General features: G+C 40.7%; 1 protein-coding gene across 1 annotated transcript; it reads left to right on the top strand.

The window, feature by feature from the left end:
- The first annotated feature begins 2,898 nt into the window (after nucleotides 1–2,898).
- LOC148363843 (major intrinsically disordered Notch2-binding receptor 1-like) lies at nucleotides 2,899–14,704 on the top strand. The gene is made up of 4 exons (XM_088337106.1): nucleotides 2,899–3,174; nucleotides 4,412–6,368; nucleotides 10,456–10,674; nucleotides 11,988–14,704. The coding sequence occupies exons 2-4, from the start codon at nucleotides 4,422–4,424 to the stop codon at nucleotides 12,180–12,182; spliced, it is 2,361 nt and encodes a 786-aa protein (XP_088193232.1). The 5' UTR covers nucleotides 2,899–3,174; nucleotides 4,412–4,421; the 3' UTR covers nucleotides 12,183–14,704.
- The last annotated feature ends 6,506 nt before the right edge of the window (nucleotides 14,705–21,210 follow it).

The following is a 21,210-nucleotide window of genomic DNA, read 5'->3' as shown; positions in this document are numbered from 1 at the left end:
GGTAAATGTAAAAATGGAGCTATTTTGAAAAAGAACATCGAAAAATGGTGACGTAAGATGATAAAAAAAGAAGTTTAACACTGAATAAATGCAGTATAACCATTTATTATATTTTTAATTTTATATTTCCATGATGGCACACCCTCCCCTGACTGCATGTCACTGGATTGGGGATAATAGATCACGGCCACATAAGTGCAGTTGAAATTAGGTGGAAAAAAAATGTAAAAAATGACTGCCAGGCAAAAATTGGTCTCATCAATATGCAATCGGGGAAAATGGATTGCGACTGCACGGGTGCAATTTACTTTTTAAAATAAATATTTTTCAAGCTGCGATCCACTGAGGCAGCAAAGCGCTAAATGGATTCTTATCAACTGTTATTGTTCTAGCTGTACACTTGAGATATTTAGAAATGACTTCATTGCTTGTCAGAATGAAATTATTTATGCCCAGCACCAAATGGTTTGTTGCGTTATCTTTTTCTGGTGTTACCTTTGGTCAGATAAAGCATCTCGTATAGGAGAGGCCCTGCATGAACCCTGGATGTTTGGGAAAACCTTCTTTCCCTTTTGTAGAACTAGAGAGAGGAAAGAAGATAGCCACTGACTTGTCACAGTCTGTGACCACCTGGGCCTTCTTTGTCCCCATTGTCCGAAGGGCAAAGGCTAGCCAGGTGCCCCCTTTGTGCCACTGTCCTGGAAGAAAGAGGAAGAGCAAGAGTTTGCGCCTGCCCTTTCAAAATGCAGGTGATGTCATCGGTCACCAGAACTGTGTCCGGTGGCTGGTTGAAGTTTCCTGTTGACGCTTTTTAAAATGAAGTTCTTTAATTGACTGATTGATTGATAGGTGAATTTCATTTCGACACATAACAAAATAAATTTCTGGCACGACTCATGACAACATCCATTGGCAAATATATATATTTTTTTGATTACAAATTAACATTTTGGGGTTCAAATCTTTATTATACATCTGGATCGTCTGGTCACTTCCTGTAAATGAAGGTAAGGTCTGTCCGTGAGCCCTGGTGTGCAGTTCAGGGTGGTTTATGTAATCTTATACTCCGAGCGGAAACCAAATGAAGAAAAAGGGAAAGTACAAGAGTTGTGTGACGGATGGTGAGTCAAGGTTCTTCCTTGTTTTGGTAGAGTCAGTGGTTGGAAAAGGTTAGGAGAATTATGTGCCAGTGTAGTCCTCTACAACTATTCTTAGGATTTTTACTTTGTGTGCTGTATTTTTTTTTCTTCGTTGTAGCGCTATCGTATAATGCTTCAACAAATAAAATAAGTCAATTTATTTTCAGGCAGAACGGCAGCTGAGTGGTTAGCGCATCCGCGGCACAGTTCTGAGGTGGCGGGAACAAATCCAGCTACCAGCCTTCCTGTGCAGAGTTTGCATGTTCTCTCCATGTTTGCGTGGGTTTCCTCCATGCACTCCGGTTTGTCAGCTTAATTAGCCAGTCCAAATTTGTCCCTAGGTGTGAATGGGGAGTGAGTTGTCTGTCTCTGTGTCCTCTGCGACTGGCTAGCAACCAGTTCAGGGTGTTCCCTGCCCACCGAAGTTAGCTGGGATAGGCTCCAGCACCCCGGTGACCCTACCGAGGATAAGCGCTGCAGATAATGGACGGATGGATCATTTATTTCCCTGTACAAGCTCATGAACAGATAATTAGTATATAAAATGGGGAGGAAAAAAGTCTGCTGCCACTTACAGATATGGATGAATGTTAAATGAAATGAAATGATCTGCATTTATATAGCGCTTTTCAAGTTACAGTTACTCAGCTGATCAGTGGAAAAAAGTAAAGATACTGAACATGTCAAGAACTGGAACAGGATCAGGACCCAATCGCGTGTCGTTCTCACACAAGCCTTTTTTTTTACGGGAATTGGGGAGTCATGCACGTTAGGCAGCCGGTCTGGAATGGAAAGACAGGAAGCCAGAGACCAACAAGATCGATTCCAATTGCCCGAGTTGATATGGGACAGACAAGATACATGACGAATCAGGATATCAAAAATAAACAGGATAAACTAGACAGGAAAAAAAATGATAAAATGACAACATGACAAAAACAGACGGAAACAAAACTGGAACCTGAAATTAAACAGGACAAAAATAAACAGGAACAATACCGGACTGGAAATATCAACAGGAAAACAGGACCGAGTCAGAACCCACGTCTTGTGGGGCAGAAGTTTGTTTGACGGGCTGACAACCGAAGCAAGAGAGCTGAGCTTTATTTAGACAGAAAGCCAATCTCTCAACGAGCTGCAGCTGGCGCCACACGAGCGGGCCAATCGGGCACCATGGCAACCGTGACATACACACACACACACACAGGTGCGGCCAATTGGGCGCCATGGCAACCATGATAGAACAATGGCGTTCCTGTTTTTCCAAAGAAAATATTGGGCAATTTCCTACAGCACTCTACACAAGGTCTCAAGGCCCACTTTTTGAAAAACACTTTCATAAATTGTGACTTTGTACTACTTGTGTTCGAGAATGGGTGTTGACGTTGCAAGAAAAACGCATCCTGTGACCATATCTGCACGTTTGCATTTCATTGATGCGCTCTCGAATTAGACGTGTCAGTTGTGATTATAGGAAAGTGCAAGCACTCAGATGAAAGCCTTTGCCCTCTCTTTTGCTCTAATGGAGTTTAACTACAACCCTTTATGGTTTATAATGCAGAGTAATGCCGAAGTCCGCGAGGGATACAAGAAGCGAGAAAGACACTCCAGCAATTGCGTCAATTAGTAGACATCAAATTTTAATCTTTTCATTCAACATCTTGCGTGATCAGTACAGCACCTTGAAGGCATCTTCTTGCTCCTCTGCATTGAAAAGGGCGTGTCACAAATGAAGTCATCTCGAACGAGAGCAACTGCACTGACTTTGTAGTTAATGACACTCAACGGTGCCTGGGGGGGCTGCTTTGGATTTCTTTTTTTTTATGTGGACGTCCCGTTGGGGACTGCAACGACTTGTGGGAAGATGACCTGATTTCTAATTTTCTCTCCCGCTTGAGCTGCGGACTCTTTCAGTTATAAACGCAAGGGACGAGCTGAAGGAGGAAGGGAAACATGCGGGGAGGATTTAATTGGATTGTTTTTTCCATGTTTAATGGACGCATGAGTGGCTGAAGTTTGATTTGAAAGCGTTCAGGTGAGTGGGTATCGTCTTCGTGTAAACAAGATTTGTTTGTCCGACTGCATTTAAACGCACCAGAAGGTATAAGGTATTTAATGAAACATTAACAATTAAATCTATGATGACCTGATATCGGAATGATTGTTTTGTAAATTTTTACTATGCCTTGCAGGAAATGTGACTCAAATAGGTGTAAAATGGAACGGAAATGGAACGCTTGGCTGCGCCAGCGAGTTATTTTAATAGCGTCAGAATAAGGTCGCTTCCTAAATTTGCTCTTTTTTCCACCAAAATATAAATATTTTTTCTTACTGTCGGCTCTAAATGATATTTTTTCAATTTGTTTTGAAAAAAGAGAGGAACTAAAAGCACAATTGTGGCATACATAATTACCGTATATGCAGTAACAAATCATTACGGTGTTTTTTGTTTGTTTTTAAAATTATTGATTTTAAACAGAAAGAACACTAAATTATTATGTCTGCATAAATAATACTTGTCGTTTTATTTATGCATTAACAAAGCATTCAGGTCATTTCATTTTTTTACTTTTAGTTGAAAAACAGAAAATACAAGTGTTATGATGATGTACATGCCGTTTTTTATATGCTTTAACAATCAGGTGTTTTCTTTTTGAAATTTAAAAAATTATATTACACACACACACACACATATATATATATATATATATATATATATATATATATATATATATATATATATATATATAATTATTTATTTTTATTATTATCTAATTGTTACTTATGCTAATTATCAATGGATCATTTTAACTATTCATTGACCTGCTGATCTTTATTCTTAGCGAATTTTAGTTTACATTTTTCTTTGCGACAAGATTTTATGAAATAATTCCTATAGTCTTTGTCTACCTAAACTTATTCCTTATTTGTTACTTATGTTACTCACCAGTGGGTTATATTAATTATTTACTGAACTGCTTATTACTGAACTGCTAATTTTAGTTTGCGCCGACTTGTTTCATTTGACCTAATTTATTGTCTTGTGCAGTACTTCCTCCATTTTCTTCTTTGAGTATAGAATAAAGTTGTTTTTATTGTCATTGATTACCTATATAAATGAGGTTGAGTTGATATTGCAAGATTTAGAGGTCAATTGTGGGAATGGGAATGCCGATACTGTAGAAGAAATATATTTTAGGGGGCCAGTGGTGGGGATAGATATCTGTGAATACAAATTCTGTCTTCATTCTAACTTGTGCTTTACTTCTCAGATGTTCAACCATGGCTCACCTGCAGCAGGAATACCCTGGGGTCCTCTTGGGGATCCTCGAGGAACTGACCCACATGCGTCAGTGGTTAACCTTTCAGGACCTCTGCCGCATGGTCAGCACCCGCTTTGATCTGGAACATCTCATCGAACTCAGGAGTCTGTTGTTCACCGCTGCTAGCCGCGACCCTTGTTTTCCCGCCACTCTCTTCCGGGAGCGGGTTTCCACCAGGGGACAGGGGCTGTCGCCGATAGGCGTGGCGGCCGATATCGTGACGATCTTCAATCTCATTCAGATGACGGGTGGGGCGGCGGACGACAGCCAACCAATGAGAGTTCAACCGGTCCTTCCTGTTGACCAGTCACTAGGTCCAAGTCTCCCTGGGATGCACCAGCTTAACGTTCCGACCAGGCAGCGGATTCGCACTCAGTCCGATTCCAGCGCAAACCCGGTTGATAAGAACTTGCTCTTTCCACATTCCAATTACTCAGGACGCAAACGAGGCAGCCTCCCTCCTGATCCTATTTCTTTTGTATCACCCCCGCCCATCAGGACAAGGGCTGTGTCCTTCGACTTGCCTCATACAACCCTTCTGTACTCCACTGGGCAATACCCTAGCCAGGCAATGAAGGATATTTACCTACCTTTGGAAACTGACAGCGAGTCAAGTGGTGACTCGGCTCCTGTTGAGGTCTTTGAAACTGAACAGGAGTCGTCGATCGACCAGAAGAGGAACATCTTTAAAAAAGACTTCCACAATCAGCCACCTCTCATCCCACAGGTGACCGTCAACAGTGAGTCTCCCAGTCCGAAAGGAGACAAAGGCTTGGACAATCACAGCTTTGAGATGATCCCTAACCCTTATCCTTCACCCTCGCCGGTTCAGCAGTCTGCAGAGGATCGAACCAAACACGAAAGTATGGATGACCTGCAGGACTCCACGTACTTTGGCCCCGGGACCAACCCGGACCGATCCCCCAAACACTTGCAACCTCCCAGGGGCCAGAGGCCCATCTGGAGTAACAAGAGTCACAGCCTGGAGGACCGTATCAGTCCAGCCGGGATGGTGTTGGAAACCCGAGGCGTGAAACTGCCAAGAAGATCCAGGCCTCCGATAAGCCGAATGGGGGGTTCTTTAGGTGGCGAGATTGGGGACATGTCATTTGATGGGATGAGAGCTACAGGTACCCAGACTGACCCTCCGGACACCAGGCGTCTCCGTAGCCTGGTCCATGCCGACCGCCTATCCTTCATGACATCTTTAGATGATCCGGACTTGGCTGACGACGATATCAGCGCCATCTTCCGATTTTTAGACGATATAAGCATGTGCGGCTCCACAGGGGTCCTGCACCCTAGTGACGGGGGTTTCAACCAGGACACCCCGGAGGCCAGACGGGGTCGCCTGGGCCAGCTTCAGAGGCTTTTCCACTCCCTCGAAAGCAGCGACGACGGACTCAAAGCCAGCGTGTGTAAACTACTGCTCCGTATGAGCCAGATTGAGCGACAGCTGGAATCGCTCAACGACGTCAAAGCCGAGATTTCCCAGGTCTTGTCTGCTTTGCAGCGGCTGGACGAAAAAATCCCCCAGCCGGCAGTCGACAGCGGGCAAAGCAGCAGCGGCCGATGGCTGGAGCCCCTCAGCGGCATCTCCTCCTTCATGAGCCATCCTGTCACGCCTTCAGAGTTTTCCGAACCTCAGCCCCTGTCGGTGTCGGAGCATCTGTTTCCCGCAACCAGCACCAATAGTCTGGACTGGAACCGATGGAACACACACGGGGAACAGATCGAGAAAGACGGGAACAGAGATGCCATGTCGCTTCGGGGTTCAAAAAACGAGCTCAAGGAGAAAGGGGCGTCTGATGGCAAGCAAGGGAACGTGTCGAGTATGGCAAAAGACTGGATGGTGTCCTTCTCAAAAATTAAAAGTGGCAAGTCTTCCCATGGGAAAAGTGGGCAGGTGAAGTATTAATCGGTAACACGTCTGTGTGTTTATTAATCTATATCATACTACACTGGACTAGACAATATTTTAAGTGATTGATACAGTTGTAAGACAAACTTTGGCTGCCTCTAAACATTTTTAAATTATTCATTTTTATAAATCATTGGTCTTTTCAAATAAAAAATGTCAGGTAAATACATTATTCAGCAGAACACCATAGAGATATTTGAGAAGTGAAATGAAGTTTATAAGATCCACAGTATATGTGCAATAATTACTTAAACAAAAGTGCATACATTTGGGCACTCTGACAGATATGATCAGTATGGTAACAATATTTAGTAGATCCTACTTTTGTAGAAATGAGAGCCTCTAAACGCTTTTCTATAGCTTCCAATGTGGGTCGGGATTCTTCCACCCATCCGTTATCTGCACCGCTTATCCTCAGCAGGGTCGCGGGGGTGCTTGTGCGCATCCCAGCTATCTTTGGGCAGTGGGCAGGGGACACCTTGAACTGGTTGCCAGGGCACACAGAGACAGAAAACTCAATCGCTCATTCACACCTAGGGACAATTTAGACCGGCCCTCGAACACGGCCGAAGCCATGTCCGCTCACTCCGCCATCACCCACCAGGACCGGGAAACAGCCGACACCCGACCGCCTGCCCGCTTATTTTCCTTTCGGTCTCGACGTGGCTTTGTTCCGTCCAGCCAGCACTATCAGCTCGTGTTCGACGTGGCGGACTTGTGAAGCCGAATCGAAACCGAACCCTGGTCTGCCTCCGAGAGTCGAATCACTCCCACTGAAAAAGGGGTTTTCTCCATTGAGACGCATGCTAAGTCAAATCATGTCTATTTGTGTATAGCCCTTAATCACAAGACAAATTGTCCTATTTAGGCATACATTTTATTTCCAAACCCAAGAAAGCAAAAAATAAATGACTGAAAAATAAAATAAATGCATGTAATACATTTTCCGATTATATCATTTTTATTTAAAGAATAGTGAAAAGGTAATAAAAATGTATCCAAAAAATGACAAAATCGTCTGAAAAAACAACTTTCTTTGGGGGTAAATTACAATGTAGTTTAAAACAAAACAAAAAAAAGGTTCAGGATTTTATTTAATAATTATCTCATCTCATCTCATTAGCTACACCGCTTATCCTCAGTAGGGTCGCGGGGGTGCTGGAGCCCATCCCAGCAATCATCGGGCAGTGGGCAGGGGACACCCTGAACTGGTTGCCGGCCAATCGCAGGGCACACGGGGACAGACAACTCACTCGCTCAATCACACCTAGGGACAATTTGGACCGGCCAATTCACCTGACATGCATGTTTTTGGAATGTGGGAGGAAACCGGAGTGCCCGGAGGAAACCCACGCAAGCACGGGGAGAACATACAAACTCCGCACAGGAAGTCTGGAGCTGGATTTGAACCCATGACAGGTTCCCATGACATGAACTGTGCCGCACAAGCGCTAACCACTGCGCCGCCGTGCTGCCCTTTAATAATTATTTTAATTAAAAAAAAATCTAAAATATAGAATTACAATAAATATGGTAAAATGTATTTAAAACAGTTGAAAATACAATAGATAGAAAGATGGATAGATAGATAGATGGATACTTTATTCATCCCTGTAGGAAAATTTACACTTCCAGCAGTATCCTTGTGTTGAAGATAAAATAATAATATAATAAAACAAATATAATACAGAAATACCCAATATAACATGTTGATATAGAGTATTTAAATTGTGCTAAATAAAATGCACACTGTAATAAAAATAGGGTAATATGCAAAAGTGGGGATGGGGTTTAATGTGGGCTTTTACTACCCCGGGTGGAGTTAAAGAGCCTCATGGCGTGAGGAAGAAATGATCTCCTCAGTCTGTCCGTGGAACAAGACTGTGACAGCAGTCTGTCGCTGAAGCTGCTCTTTCGATTGGATATAAATATAAAACATACTCTAAAAACTATAAAATAGACAAACATCCATCCATCCATTATCTACATTGCTTATCCTCAATAGGGTCACGGGGGTGCTGGAGCTCATCCCAGCCATCTTTGGGCAGTGGGCAGGGGACACCCTGAACTGGTTGCCAGCCAGTCGCAGGGCACACAGGGACAGACAATTCGCTCGCTCATTCACACCAAGGGGCAATTTGAACCGGCCAATTAACCGGACATGCACGTTTTTGGACCATAGTGCCCGGAGGAAACCCACGCAAGCACGGGGAGAACATGCAAACTCCACACATGAAGGTTCAATCTCATGACATCAGAACTGTGCCGTGCTGCACGGGTCAGGATTCTTGTTGAAATTAATTTTTGACCATTTTTTTTACAAAATATCTCAAGTTCAGTTATGTTCGCTGGTTTCCGAGCATGGACAAACGGCTTTAAATCACCACATATTTTCAATAATATTCAAGTCTGGAGACCAAAATGTCCATTCCAGAACTTTTTCCTTGTTCCTCTGCATTAATTTGTAATTTGTAACAAACCCCTTTGTTTGATTTGTGCAATGTTTATGGTCGTTGTTTTGTTGCGGTATCCAGCTCTGGTGCCAATTAAACGTTGTCACTGTGTCTAGAACATTGTTCGTCAGTATGTCTTGATACTGAATGGTCTGACCCGAAGGTTCAAGTATTTCTGCGTATTTTGGACAAAAAAATCGAAAGTGAAACAGCCGAACACAAGGCAGAGTGTGAAAGTTGTGGCTGCAATCCATTATCCCTTGTTGACTGAAATTATATTTTAGCCGCCGTTTTTTTCTTCTTATATGTTTACATGTTTTCTTTCATTCTTTCACCGTGTTTCCTTTTTCCATGCTTTTTCCTCGTTCTTCTTGCTGTTTTTCTCTTTTCTCTTTTTTTCCTTTTCAATCTATTTTTTTCCTTCTTTTGTTTCCTTTTTTCGTTTTTGGCTTCTTTTTTTCTCTATTATCCCCCTTTTCAAGTCATTTTGCATAATGTTACATCATAATTGGTGATATATGGATTTGTCAGAGACCAGAAACGGAGACAGGACCCACTTGCGTTTGTTTTTCTCAGTTCTATTTAGAAGGAGGAAAAGGCTTGCGCCCACGATCCGGCGATTGTCAGTCACGGGTAGCAAATCGCTCGGAACGCAGAAGTAGCACTTCCGTGGCGAGCGAAGGCAGTGTCGAGAGCGGGGGAAGAACAGGTCGATGGCCGGGACAGAGGAGCAGAAACGTAATCGAGTTCAGAAAAGGGGTCGGAGCCGGGAGTCAAACAGGAATCAGGACAGGATAGTCAGGGTCTAAAGGGCTTGCCTAGCGCAGGGCTGAGGTTCGCTGACGGACTGACACTCATTGACAGAAAGACGGGGGTTTAAAAAGAGATGAGCAGCCAATCAGCGTCCGAGGCCCTTGGTGCCAAAAGAGCAGACTCAGGTGCCTCGCATCAGTAATCATGACAGGATTAAAGCAACAAAAACAATCTGAAGAGCCGTTTGGGTGCCGAGCCAAAAAGGCCATAGCTCTGAATTTACTCTATTGCCCCCGTCGCCCATCTAGTCTCCTTGGCACAAGAACTCGAGCTCACATGCACGACTATTTTCGTTTACTCAATTTATTGCTGACACAGACTTCAAAATACCATGTTTAAAACACACGGCAGAGAGAACCCCTGTTGTTTTCACCTGCATGCACTGTAATTCTGGCTGAATTTGCCCATGGATACATTTTGCAATTTCGATCCATGATTTTTATGCGCTGGATAGATTTTCTTGTGTGCAATCGCACACACGTGCAGTTAGGAGGGTAGTTTGTTTGTGAGAGATCTTCAGTCTGACAACATGTGTTGAGAATTTATTGTTTTTCAGTGGATTTTATGGTGGTGATCAGGGGAGGGAAAAGAGGAAAACTGTGAGAAAAATGTCTGATCTAATATAGAATGGAGAATGGACCCTGGTGCGCGTAGTTCCACCACTCTTTCTGGTTGGTACCTCCCATACTCGAAATGAGAGTCTTTTTTCAAAAATGCAGTCATCAAAAAGTTCTCGAATTTCAAAATTGTGCAATTTTAGATGACAATCCTTCTCTATGATGCGAAAACAACAATTCTCTTTCCAGGATGACCAATCGAGCAAATCCGGCAAGCTTCTCTCCCAGAAGTCCTCCAGCTTGGTGGAGCAAGTCTTTGGCTCGTCTTTGTTCGCTAATAAAGAAAGCAGCTTGACTGGTGGTCTTTCCGCCGGGAAAATTGTGGACCCCAGACTGGCAGAAGGCAGAGGAAGGTCCGTGTGGACCGTCGACGACAGAGAAGCGCGAGCCTCCCCTTTGGATTCACAGGTACATCCAAGTTACTCTTTGAATTTTCACATTTATATTTTCTGTTGCCACAAACATCACTTCCAAAAGATTAACAAATAACCCAAAAAGAAAAAGGGATGACCGAAAGAAGCCAAATGCTTGTCGGACACCCATCTCCTGAAAAGCTTTGGACACTTCTTCTCCTAATCAATTTAGCTCATTGTCGTTCTTACTCTACACTACAGTACCAACACAGTTCATAAAACCTGGGACAAGGATTTTGCACATTCTCAGACCAGTTCATGCAACTGGTAAAAAAAACATTCTGATATCTGTTATTCCTAATAGCATTTGCTGCCAGCTGGAACTGGCAGAACGCATTTTTGTCAAGTCTGGCTGCTCTTTTTTCCCATTATTTCCACGTAAAATAAAATAAACTTGTATGGTCAAGATCCGTTATTTTTGCGAGCTGGGAGTATCCCCAATAGCATTTGGTGCAAGCTGGAACCGGCAGAACGCATTATGGTCAGGCCTGACTCTTCCTTATTTGCTGTTATTTCCACCTAAATGAACCGTACTAGTTCGGCCACGACCCACTATCCCAAGTCCCATATTGCAGTGAGAAGAAGGCACTTTTGTTTAGAGGCATGCCATTCTGGCCCGAATAAAGTAAAATGCAAAGTTCTAGCTGCAATCCATTATCACCTGTCGACTATTGATGAGAGCAGGGGTCCGACAGAGCGCATTTATTTTTTCGGTTCGGGGTGCTGAAGCGTGACATTGTGGCCCACTTTGTAATAACTGCAATGTTTTGGCTTTGATCCATTATCCACAGTCAACTATTGCTAAGAATGGGAAACGGAGAGAAAAAAATTGTGCCGTGCTTGGCAGTTTTTTTCCCGTTCTTTCCGCTTAAAATGAACAGCTCCCGTGCAGCACTTATCCATTATTTCTGGTCAACTAATGCTGTGAACCGGGGACGGCAGAGCACATGTTAAAAATGGGATCTACTTTGTGAATGTTTAGATATTGATGGGGCTTCTGGTCCCTCTTGACCACAAAATACTAGGCATTACAATACAATACTCAGTGTTTCGCTACAAAAATGTAATAACACGCAAAACTTTTTGCATTTTGAGTTCTTCAATACATTTTATCAAAATTGATTGCATAAAAAAGGACATACTATGTTATTTGCTTGAATTTGTACTTTTTCTAAACCTATTTCATGTATTGGATCGAGACACTGTATCACTGTACCTAAAATCAAATCTATTAATAGTTATTTCTCCTCCTGGCGTGGCCCCTCTGCCACATTCATAGATTATTTGTAAATTCCTGTTGTCTCACAGGCCCGCGATTCTCTAAACCCCAACAACACGGAGTTCTGGATGGATGATGTCTACACTCCTGGTTATGACGCGCTACTCAGGCGAAAAGAAGCCGGACTCCGTCGGGCCAAAGCTTGCAAGTTGTTTGCACTGATCGCTGTTGTGCTGGCCATCATCCTCATCATCGTTGTTCCCATTTGCACTATGAGGTCGTGAGAGGTCGCTATTTTGCACATCTTGGAGATTTGAATACGTTAACACTACCAATAAGCAGGAACTTTTGCAAATGTAAATTAAAAAAGGAGGCCTCATTGGATATTTTTTGTTCAATTAATGCACGTTGTGTCATATTTTCCATTAGAGAAGTTCCGCTGATGGTTTTGAATAGTTTTTCCTCAATGGGTACGTTTACATGCACACAATAATCCGAGTGAAAACCAAATATGACATTTCTGGACCAATTGGAATGAATTGTAACGAGACAAACAAATCACTCCACTTTCATGGGGTTTGGGAGTATTCCGATTATAAAGGCAAAGAAGCAACATTGTTACGCAAATAGACATAGTTTTCGCGTTTAGCTTTCAACATTAGATAAAGGATGATTTTATGTATGTCACTCAACAATATCAACTTAATTTTGTGTTTGTTTGTTTTCATTCCAATTCTGCACCTTTTGTGTTTATATGATGCACTCATACAAGGCAACTCAAAAGCATCGACTTACACTATATATGGATGGATAGAATTGTGACGTTGAGGTAAGAAAATCAAATATACATGTCCTGGAGAAAATATCACCTTTTTGGCGGAGCCCGAGTTGATGTGTGAGGTTGAGAGGTTTCAACTAGATATAGTTGGACTCTTCTCTACACACAGCTTGGGCTATGGTAGCAGTCCTCTCGAGAGGGGTTGGACTCTCTACCACTCTGGGGTTGCCCGTGGCTAGTGGCGCAGAGGGGGTGTGGGCATTTTGGTTGCCCCACGTCTCAGTGCCTGTACATTGGCGTTCACCCCGGTATACGAGAGGGTAGCCTCCCTTTGACTTTGGATGGGGGAACAGGTGCTAACCATTTTTGTGCTTATGCACAAAACAGCAATTCTTTGGAGGGTGTGTTTGAGAGCGCACCCCCTGGGGACTCCCTTGTACTGCTAGGGGACTTCAATGGTAATGTGGGCTATAACAGTGAGACCTAGAGGGGTATGTTCGGGAAGAACGAGGGGTGTTCTGTTATTGGATTTCTGTGCCGGTCATGGCTTGTCCACAACAAACACCATGTTCAAACATAAGGCTGTCTTTATGTGCACCTGGCACCTGGACACCCTAGGCCGCAGTACGATTATCGACTTTGTAGTCGTTTCATCTGCAGCATGTTTTGAACACTCAAGTGAGGAGAGGGGTGGAGCTGTCAATTGATCACCACCAGGTGGTAACCTGGCTCCAATGGTGGGGGAAGATGCCGGTCCGGTCTACTTTTTGAAGATGGTGTGGTGTTGTTAGCCTGCTTAAGCCGCGATCTTCAGCTCTCATTGTGGCGGTTCGCAGCCGAGTGTGAAGCGGCCGGGATGAAGATCAGCACCTCCAATCCCAAACCATGGTTCTCAGATGGAAAGGGTGGCATGCTGCTTCCAGGAATGGGAAGAGATCCTGCTACTAGTGGAGGAGTCCAGGTATCTTGGGGTCTTGTTGACGAGTGAGGGTAGCATGGAACGGGAGTTTGACAGACGGTGCAGCATCTGCTGTCATGCGGACCCTGCACCGGTCTTTCGCGGTGCAGAAAGAACTGAGCCGAAAGGTAAAGCACTTGATTTACCGTCTGATCTACGTTCCTAGCCTTACCTATGGTCATGAACCTTGGGTCATGACCGAAAGAACAAGATCCCGGATACAAGCAGCTGAAATGACTTTCCTCTGCAGGGTTGATGGGCTCTCCCTTAGAGATGAAGTGAGAAGCTCAGTCCTATAGGAGGGACTCAGTGTAGAGCCGCTGCTCCTCTGCATTGAGAGGAGCCAGTCAAAGTGGCTCGGGCATTTGATAAGGATACCTCCTGGACACCTCGCTCAGGAGCTGTTACGGGCATGTCGCACCGGCAGGTGGCCCCGGGGACTGGTGGTCTGGGTGACCCGACCCCAGATGAGCGGAAGAAAATGGATGGACTAATGTCCTGGAGAAATCAATTAATACACTTAATGCCCTTTTCAGCAAATAAGCTGGAATTGGCATGTATCATTTGTCTCTGTACCACAATATCCAGAGTGCTTATCCCGGAAAACTGCACATTGCACTAGCAAATTACTCCAATGCTTAAATATACACAAGTATTAGGAAAATAAAAGGGCTAACCCAACCAATTCAATCAAAGTACTCCCAATCGGACTAAAACCTTAATCTAATTCATATGTGTGTTTACATGGCATTTTAATCACTAATCGGAATACTAGAAATATCCTGTTTCATGTCTGATTATAGCCTGTGTGTAAACTTTCCCACTGATGCACAGCAGTGAGTGGTCAATCTCACTCCATTTGCATATATATATTTTGAAATACTTGTATGTGTATGAAATACTGTAATAAATGTATTACTGTGCCATTATTAGACGATCATTTATGCCTTTAGACGTAGACCTGCTTAAATCTACTTAGCGTAAATTAATTCAATACGGGTGGTCAAGGCGGTACAGGGTTGAGTGGTTAGCGCCTCCGTGGCCCAGTTCTGATATCAAATCTAGCTACCTGCCTTTCTGAGCAAAATTTGCATGTTCTCCCCATGCTTTTGTGGGTTTCCTCCGGGCACTCTGCAAAACATGCATATCAGGTTAATAGGCCGTTCCAAATTGTCCCTTGATGTGAATGAGCAGGCGAGTTGTCCGTCTCTGTGTGCCCTGCGACTGGCTGGCAACCAATTTAGGGTGTCCCTTTCCCACTGCCTGTAGATGACTGGGATGGGCTCCAGTTCCCCCGCGACCCTACTGAGGATAAGCAGTGCAGAAAATTAATGGATGGGTTATGGAACAGATTAACCACAAAATCAAGGTATTACTGTATAACAGTTATGTTTTATCAGCTCATCAGTTTTTAAATTGTCCCTTTACGTAAGTGTTTTATTTTATAAGAAGAAAATTGTGTCTTTATTATTGTAAATGGAAAAGGGAATCTTCTACTCCAAAATTCTTTGCAAAAATAAATGGTTAAAATAATATTATGGCTTATTAAAAAAAATATGTCAACTCATAGGTGCCAGTATTTCATTGCAAAATATTTTGTTAATCAAAAACAAATTATTAAGAGCAAGATACCAATCACAAAAGTAAAAAAATATTTTGAACATCGAATGTGCTTTTGATACATTAAACAACTATACCCTTCTCTTCCACCCCAAAACAAACAAAAAGAAAAACAATCACACAAAACTTTAAAACTTCAATGAAATCACAAATGTATGTTAGAAATGTTTCAGGTGGGTCTTTATCAAGACTTTGTCAATGTAAACACATTTTTATTATTCTTTTACGATTACATTTGATCTTTTTCTTTCTCCTTTATGAGAAACAAATGATCTATTTTCATAACAAATGATTGATTTTTATAACCGAACCTTTTTGTTTTTGTTTCTGCTTTTTGTTTTTTGATTTCAATGATTAAGACACAAATTTCCTTGAACATTTCGATTGATTGATTGACATTTTTTTTTTACACTGAGTATCATATACAAGGTTCTAATGAGTTTAAACAGAAGGAAAAAAACAGAAGGCAAAAAAGGCAAACAGCAAGGGCTCATGCACCCTAAAATTAAACCAAAGCACCCCCACAAATTATAGCATTTTTAAAACTCTCTTTTCTTTCATAAAGGACAGGGTAGGCTTAAATATAATAGAAAATGCTGACTCAAATCTAAAAAGTGAAACAAAAATGAGAACATGGCAGCACCCAAAATACTCCATGGCCTTGAAATGGTTAAGTCAATTTTATTCCCAGTATCGTTGTCGCCCCGTCCCTGCTCCTTTTTCATTCAGTTAGTGTCACTTGCGGCATAGAAGCAGAGTCTGTGGAGGCTCCGGTGTATTACAGTGAGAGTCTTCAATGGAAGGCCCAAAGTGTCATAATTCAATTAAAAAAGTAAAATTTTACTTCATAACAATTGCCTTAATATTAACATTAAATTCATGAAAACATGTTCTTTTAAAATTAAAAAGACACTTAAGCAAAATATTTCAATTGAAATATTATCATAATTGAAGTTTGAGTGAAAGTATCTAACAAGGATATTTTTTTATCATATTGATTAATAGATAATCATATTAATGAAATAATATTATTTTTAAATATAGAAAAATAAGAATTATTCTAAAAATTTCTCATTTGGAGCTAGAAAAAAATATTATTTATAGAAAAAAAATATCATTCAAATATAGTGAAATGGAAAAAATGTAGATATAAATTGAAGTGGTTTAGTCCGTTTTATTCCTAGTACCGTTGTTGCCTCCCTCCCTGCTCCTCTTTCATTCCGCAAGTGTCACTAGCGGCATCGCGGCGGAGTCTGTGGAGGCTCCGGTGTATGACGGTGAGAGTATGCTATGGAAGCCCCACAGTGTCATAATTCAATTAAAAAGGAACATTCAATTGATAAAAAAATGTCATTTTAAAATTAAAAATCCTTTAATTAGAATGTTATCTTAATTGAAATTTACATGTTGTATCACTTTAAGTTAAATGAAAAAACTGTTTTTGACCATCCAGACACTCTGGGTGCTCACTGCTCAGCCCCCCCAAAGCTCTGAACCTAAAATCGCCCCCGGCAGGGAGGAAGAATGCGATGCAAATTTGCATGTGAAAATAAAATTGCACTTGAGAATTTCTCCCTGCTGCTTATGTCGGTGATAAAAACAAAAGAAGAGGAAGGATTTGCCGGGAAATGCTCTTAGAGGGAGTTTCCACTGCTAATCCGATTGATGGGCTGTTTGGAGTGCATCTTTGCACATTAGCTTTTCTCTCCGCCCACCCAGACAAAGTTTTTTTTTCCTCAACATGTCGACTCGATAACAATTTTATTTATCCTGCCTTCGCAGCTGATGAATGTGGTTTTTATGATTCCATTTGGTTAAAACTTCCTGTTAACCAAGAAAATATTGACTGACTTTTGGTCAACAGATACAAGTCAAGTCAAGTCAAATTTATTTATATAGCCCTTAATCACAAAAATGTCTCAAAGGACTGCACAGGATTACAGTTACAAAATTACACAATTACCTGATCTTAAACTAGCAAACCAGCATGTCAGTTTCTGTCTTTAATCACTATAAACAAACACTTTTCCAAGAGAAAGGTTCTTGTTTTGGATGATCTGCTTATCTAAAATACTTTTTTTCAACATTCATGCATTCATTCATTATCTGCACCGCTTATCCTCAGTAGGGTCGCGGAGGTGCCAGAGCCCATCCCAGCTGTCTTGGGGCAGTGGGCAGGGGACACCCTGAACTGGTTGCCAGCCAGTTCAGGGCACACAGGGACAGACAATTCGCTCGCTCATTCACACCTAGGGACAATCTGGACCGGCCAATTAATCTAACATGCATGTTTTTTGAATGTGGGAGGAAACCCACGCAAGCACAGGGAGAACATGCAAACTCCACACAGGAAGATTCGATCTCATAACCTCAGAACTGTGCAGCACACGCGCTAACCACTGCGCCGCTGTGCTGCCCTGTTATTCAAAATGAGGAAAAAAAGTCAAACATCAGTTATAATTTTCCTTATTTTACCCGCATCCACGCCCCTCGCCGCAAATATTGTTTCATAATTCTGATTAATGAATTTTCTAATTTTACAAGAAAAAAGAGAAAACATAGTGAAAAGGGAAAAATAGTAAATAAAATGACTAAAAGTATCTAACATGGATAGTTGTGATCATATTGAATATTGAATAATCATCTTAATAAAATGATACTACTTTAAATATAGTAAAATAATAAATCAAGTAAAAATATCTGATATGGTGCTGGAAAAAATAAAATAAACTTAAGAATAATTTAAAAAAAATATATATATATATATGTATATATATATAAGTAAATATTGTTTTTAATTCAAATATTTTTCTTATTTTACTACAAAAAGGAGAAAATATAGTAGAAAATGGAAAGACAAGACATGACATTAGAATATTAATAATAATAATAATTTTTGAATATGGAAAAATAGGAATTACGTTAAGAATAACTGATTATATATATATATATATATATATATATATATATATATATATATATATATATATATATATATATATATATATAATGTGTATGTATACATAAGCTAATAACCATTATGGAATTTTAATCTTATAGAATAATAATATTTAGGTATAGTAAAATGAGAAAAAACTATAATACATAATATGGAGCTGGAAAAAATGATATAAAATGATAATATTTAAATAAATTACTGTGGAGTGAAAAATTAGAAAGAAGAAAAAATAAATAATGCGTAGCTGGAAAAAATGATATATGATAATATTGTTTACATGTAGTAAAATGAAAATATCTTAGATGGAGCTGATAAAAATAAAAATACAGTATATGTAATAATATTAAAATAAAATTTGAAACAATGGAAATCAAATTGGACAAAAAATACAGAAGAATAATAAAGAAAATACCTAAAATAAGCGAAACAATCTGCAGGAGTAACAGTATTTATTTCCGTACTTGATTGCGTTTGTATTTCTAATCATATCATTTTGTCATTCACTGCTTTTCCTATCAAATAAGAAGTAAAACAAATAATCAATTATTAAAGCTAGTGACCGATTCTGTATAGTCTTATCAATTCATATCCTGGATGTTTTGCCTTATCATCTATTTTTGCTCAAATCTATGCATACCGTGTTTACCGTGTATGCACATTTCCAAAACATGTTTTTCTTTCCGGAGCTAAAAAAAAAAAGTTCCCTCTTGCTTTTAGTGCACAAATATGCACGGCGTCTAATGAGAGTGTTTTGCTTCGACGCATCCTCCTAAGTGCAAGTGTGCATCCCCCACGAGAGCGTTTTGGGATCCATTACCGACGTTGCCCTAAAGAATTCGTAGTCAGCAAAATATGGAGCTTCTTTATTCGAAAACCCGTGTGCATTAGAACCTCTTAGATGCTTTTATGTTGTTGCAATCTCAGGTACCGTAAAAGGACAATTCTTGTCAATCAAAATCCTATTTGGGTGAAAATGTTGCCGTAATTAAAACAGCATGTATCATACAAACAATAAAAAACAAAAAAAGATATATCTATCTATCTATCTATATCATTTACCTTTTAAATGTTTTACCTTTTGGCTAGCTATCTGGCTACTTTTTAGCAAGCTCTTTTTAGCTAGCTTTCTGGCTACCTTTTGGCTAGCTAACTGGCTACTTTTTAGCTAGTTATCCGGCTATGTTTTTGGCTAGTTAATTGGCCACCTTATGGCTATCTACTTGGCTACAATGTTCCCTCTAATTTTCCACGGGTCTGAGCATTCACACAAAGTCGGTGAGCAACGCTTGAAACAACAGTGAGCAACCATAATCCCAAGTGTGGCAAGATAATGAATTATCAAACATGTCCAAAACTTGACATCAAGTTACATTTTGCTGAGTTTCCGGCAATGCAAAATTATTTTTCTCTTTTGAATGAATTGACTCATGTACTATTGCAAAGGTTGTACGGCCTACAAACGTCGTTTGTTCTTACAATTCTTTCACAAGATATCCATTTCTATTTATTTCTTGATATATTTTGTCGCATAATATTAACATTTTGGGGGGTTTATTTAATCGATTGCAAGATACAGAACTGTACTTAATCACATTTTTTAGTGGAAGTACAATGTTGGCAACAAGATTCACTTGATAAAATTGGAAATTATTTGAATGCAACACAAACTTTTTCTTCATTTTTCCGTTTTTTCTACTTTTTTTAAAATTCCTTTAAAAAAAATCTAGTTGTGTTTATTTTTTCTGAGCTGTTACTTTTTTCTTTTTTTTTTCTCTGTTTACTTTTATCCTACATTTCTTTCTTTTCCTTTTTTCTGGCTTTTTTTCTAAATTTTTCCTTCTTTTTTTCTCAGCTTTTCACTACTTTTTCATTTTGGTATTTTTTTCTGTTTTCTTCTATTTACCCCTTCCTTTAAGTCATTGTTTGCATAATTTTACACAATATTTGGTCATGTTGGGATCAAAGAAGCAAAAACAACCTGAAGAGCCGTTTAGGACCCGAAAGAGACGGTTCTTTTTTGTGAACCGAGCCGAAGAAGCCGGTTCTAGACCAACTCTACGAACTTTACTCAACTTCGTTTTACTCTGACTCGACTTCAAAATACTGTACCGCATTTAGGACACGACTTCAGGGGAACCCGTGTAATTTTACCTTCATGCACTGTAACTTTGACTTAAGTCGCTTTTTAATTAGTAATTTTGAGCCCTCATTTTTGTGCGCCGGCTAGATTTTCTCGTGTGCAGAGAATGTGCGAGCAGTGCGCAATTGCGCACGCGCGCAGCTTAAATGGAACACTGCTTGGCTACCTTTTGGCTAGCTCTATGGCTACCTTTTGGCTAGATATCTGGCTCGCTTTTGGCTAGCTATCTGGCTACTTTTTAGCTGGTTATCTGGCTACCTTTGGATAGCTATCTAGCTACTTTTTAGCTAGCTATCTGGCTACTTTTAGCCAGTTATCTGGCTACTTTTTGGCTAGCTATCTAGCTGCTTTTAGCTAGTTATCTGGCTACCTTTTGACTAACTATCTAGCTGTTTTTTAGCTAGTTATCTGGCTACCTTTTAGCTAGTTAACTGGCCGCCTTCTGGCTAGCTGTCTCCCTTTTGGCTATGTGTCTGTCTACTTTTTGGCTAGTTATCTGGATACCTTTGGCTAGCTATATGGCTACTTTTTAGCTAATTTTCTGGATAGCTTTTGGCTAGCTATCTGGTTACTTTTTAGCTAGCTATCTGGCTACATTTTAGCCAGTTATCTGGCTACCTTCTGACTACCCATCAAGACACCTTTTGGCCAGCTATCTGGCTATTTTTAGATAGGTATCTGGCTACCTTTTGGCTGGCTATCTGGCTCTTTTTTAGCTAGCTATCTGGCTACCTTTTGTCTAGCTATCTGGCTAGCTATCTGGCTACTTTTTAGAAAGCTAGCTCGCTACCTTTTACAAAGCCATCGAGCTACCTTTATGGCATGCTTTCTAACTCACATTCAACTTTTTTAGTTAT

Source organism: Urocampus carinirostris, chromosome 6 (genome assembly GCF_059441175.1).
Source record: "Urocampus carinirostris isolate Australia breed hairy pipefish chromosome 6, RoL_Ucar_1.0, whole genome shotgun sequence".
Classification (NCBI taxonomy): Eukaryota; Metazoa; Chordata; class Actinopteri; order Syngnathiformes; family Syngnathidae; genus Urocampus; species Urocampus carinirostris.
Note: the sequence above shows the minus strand (reverse complement) of the source record. Positions and strands in the feature narration are given on the sequence as shown.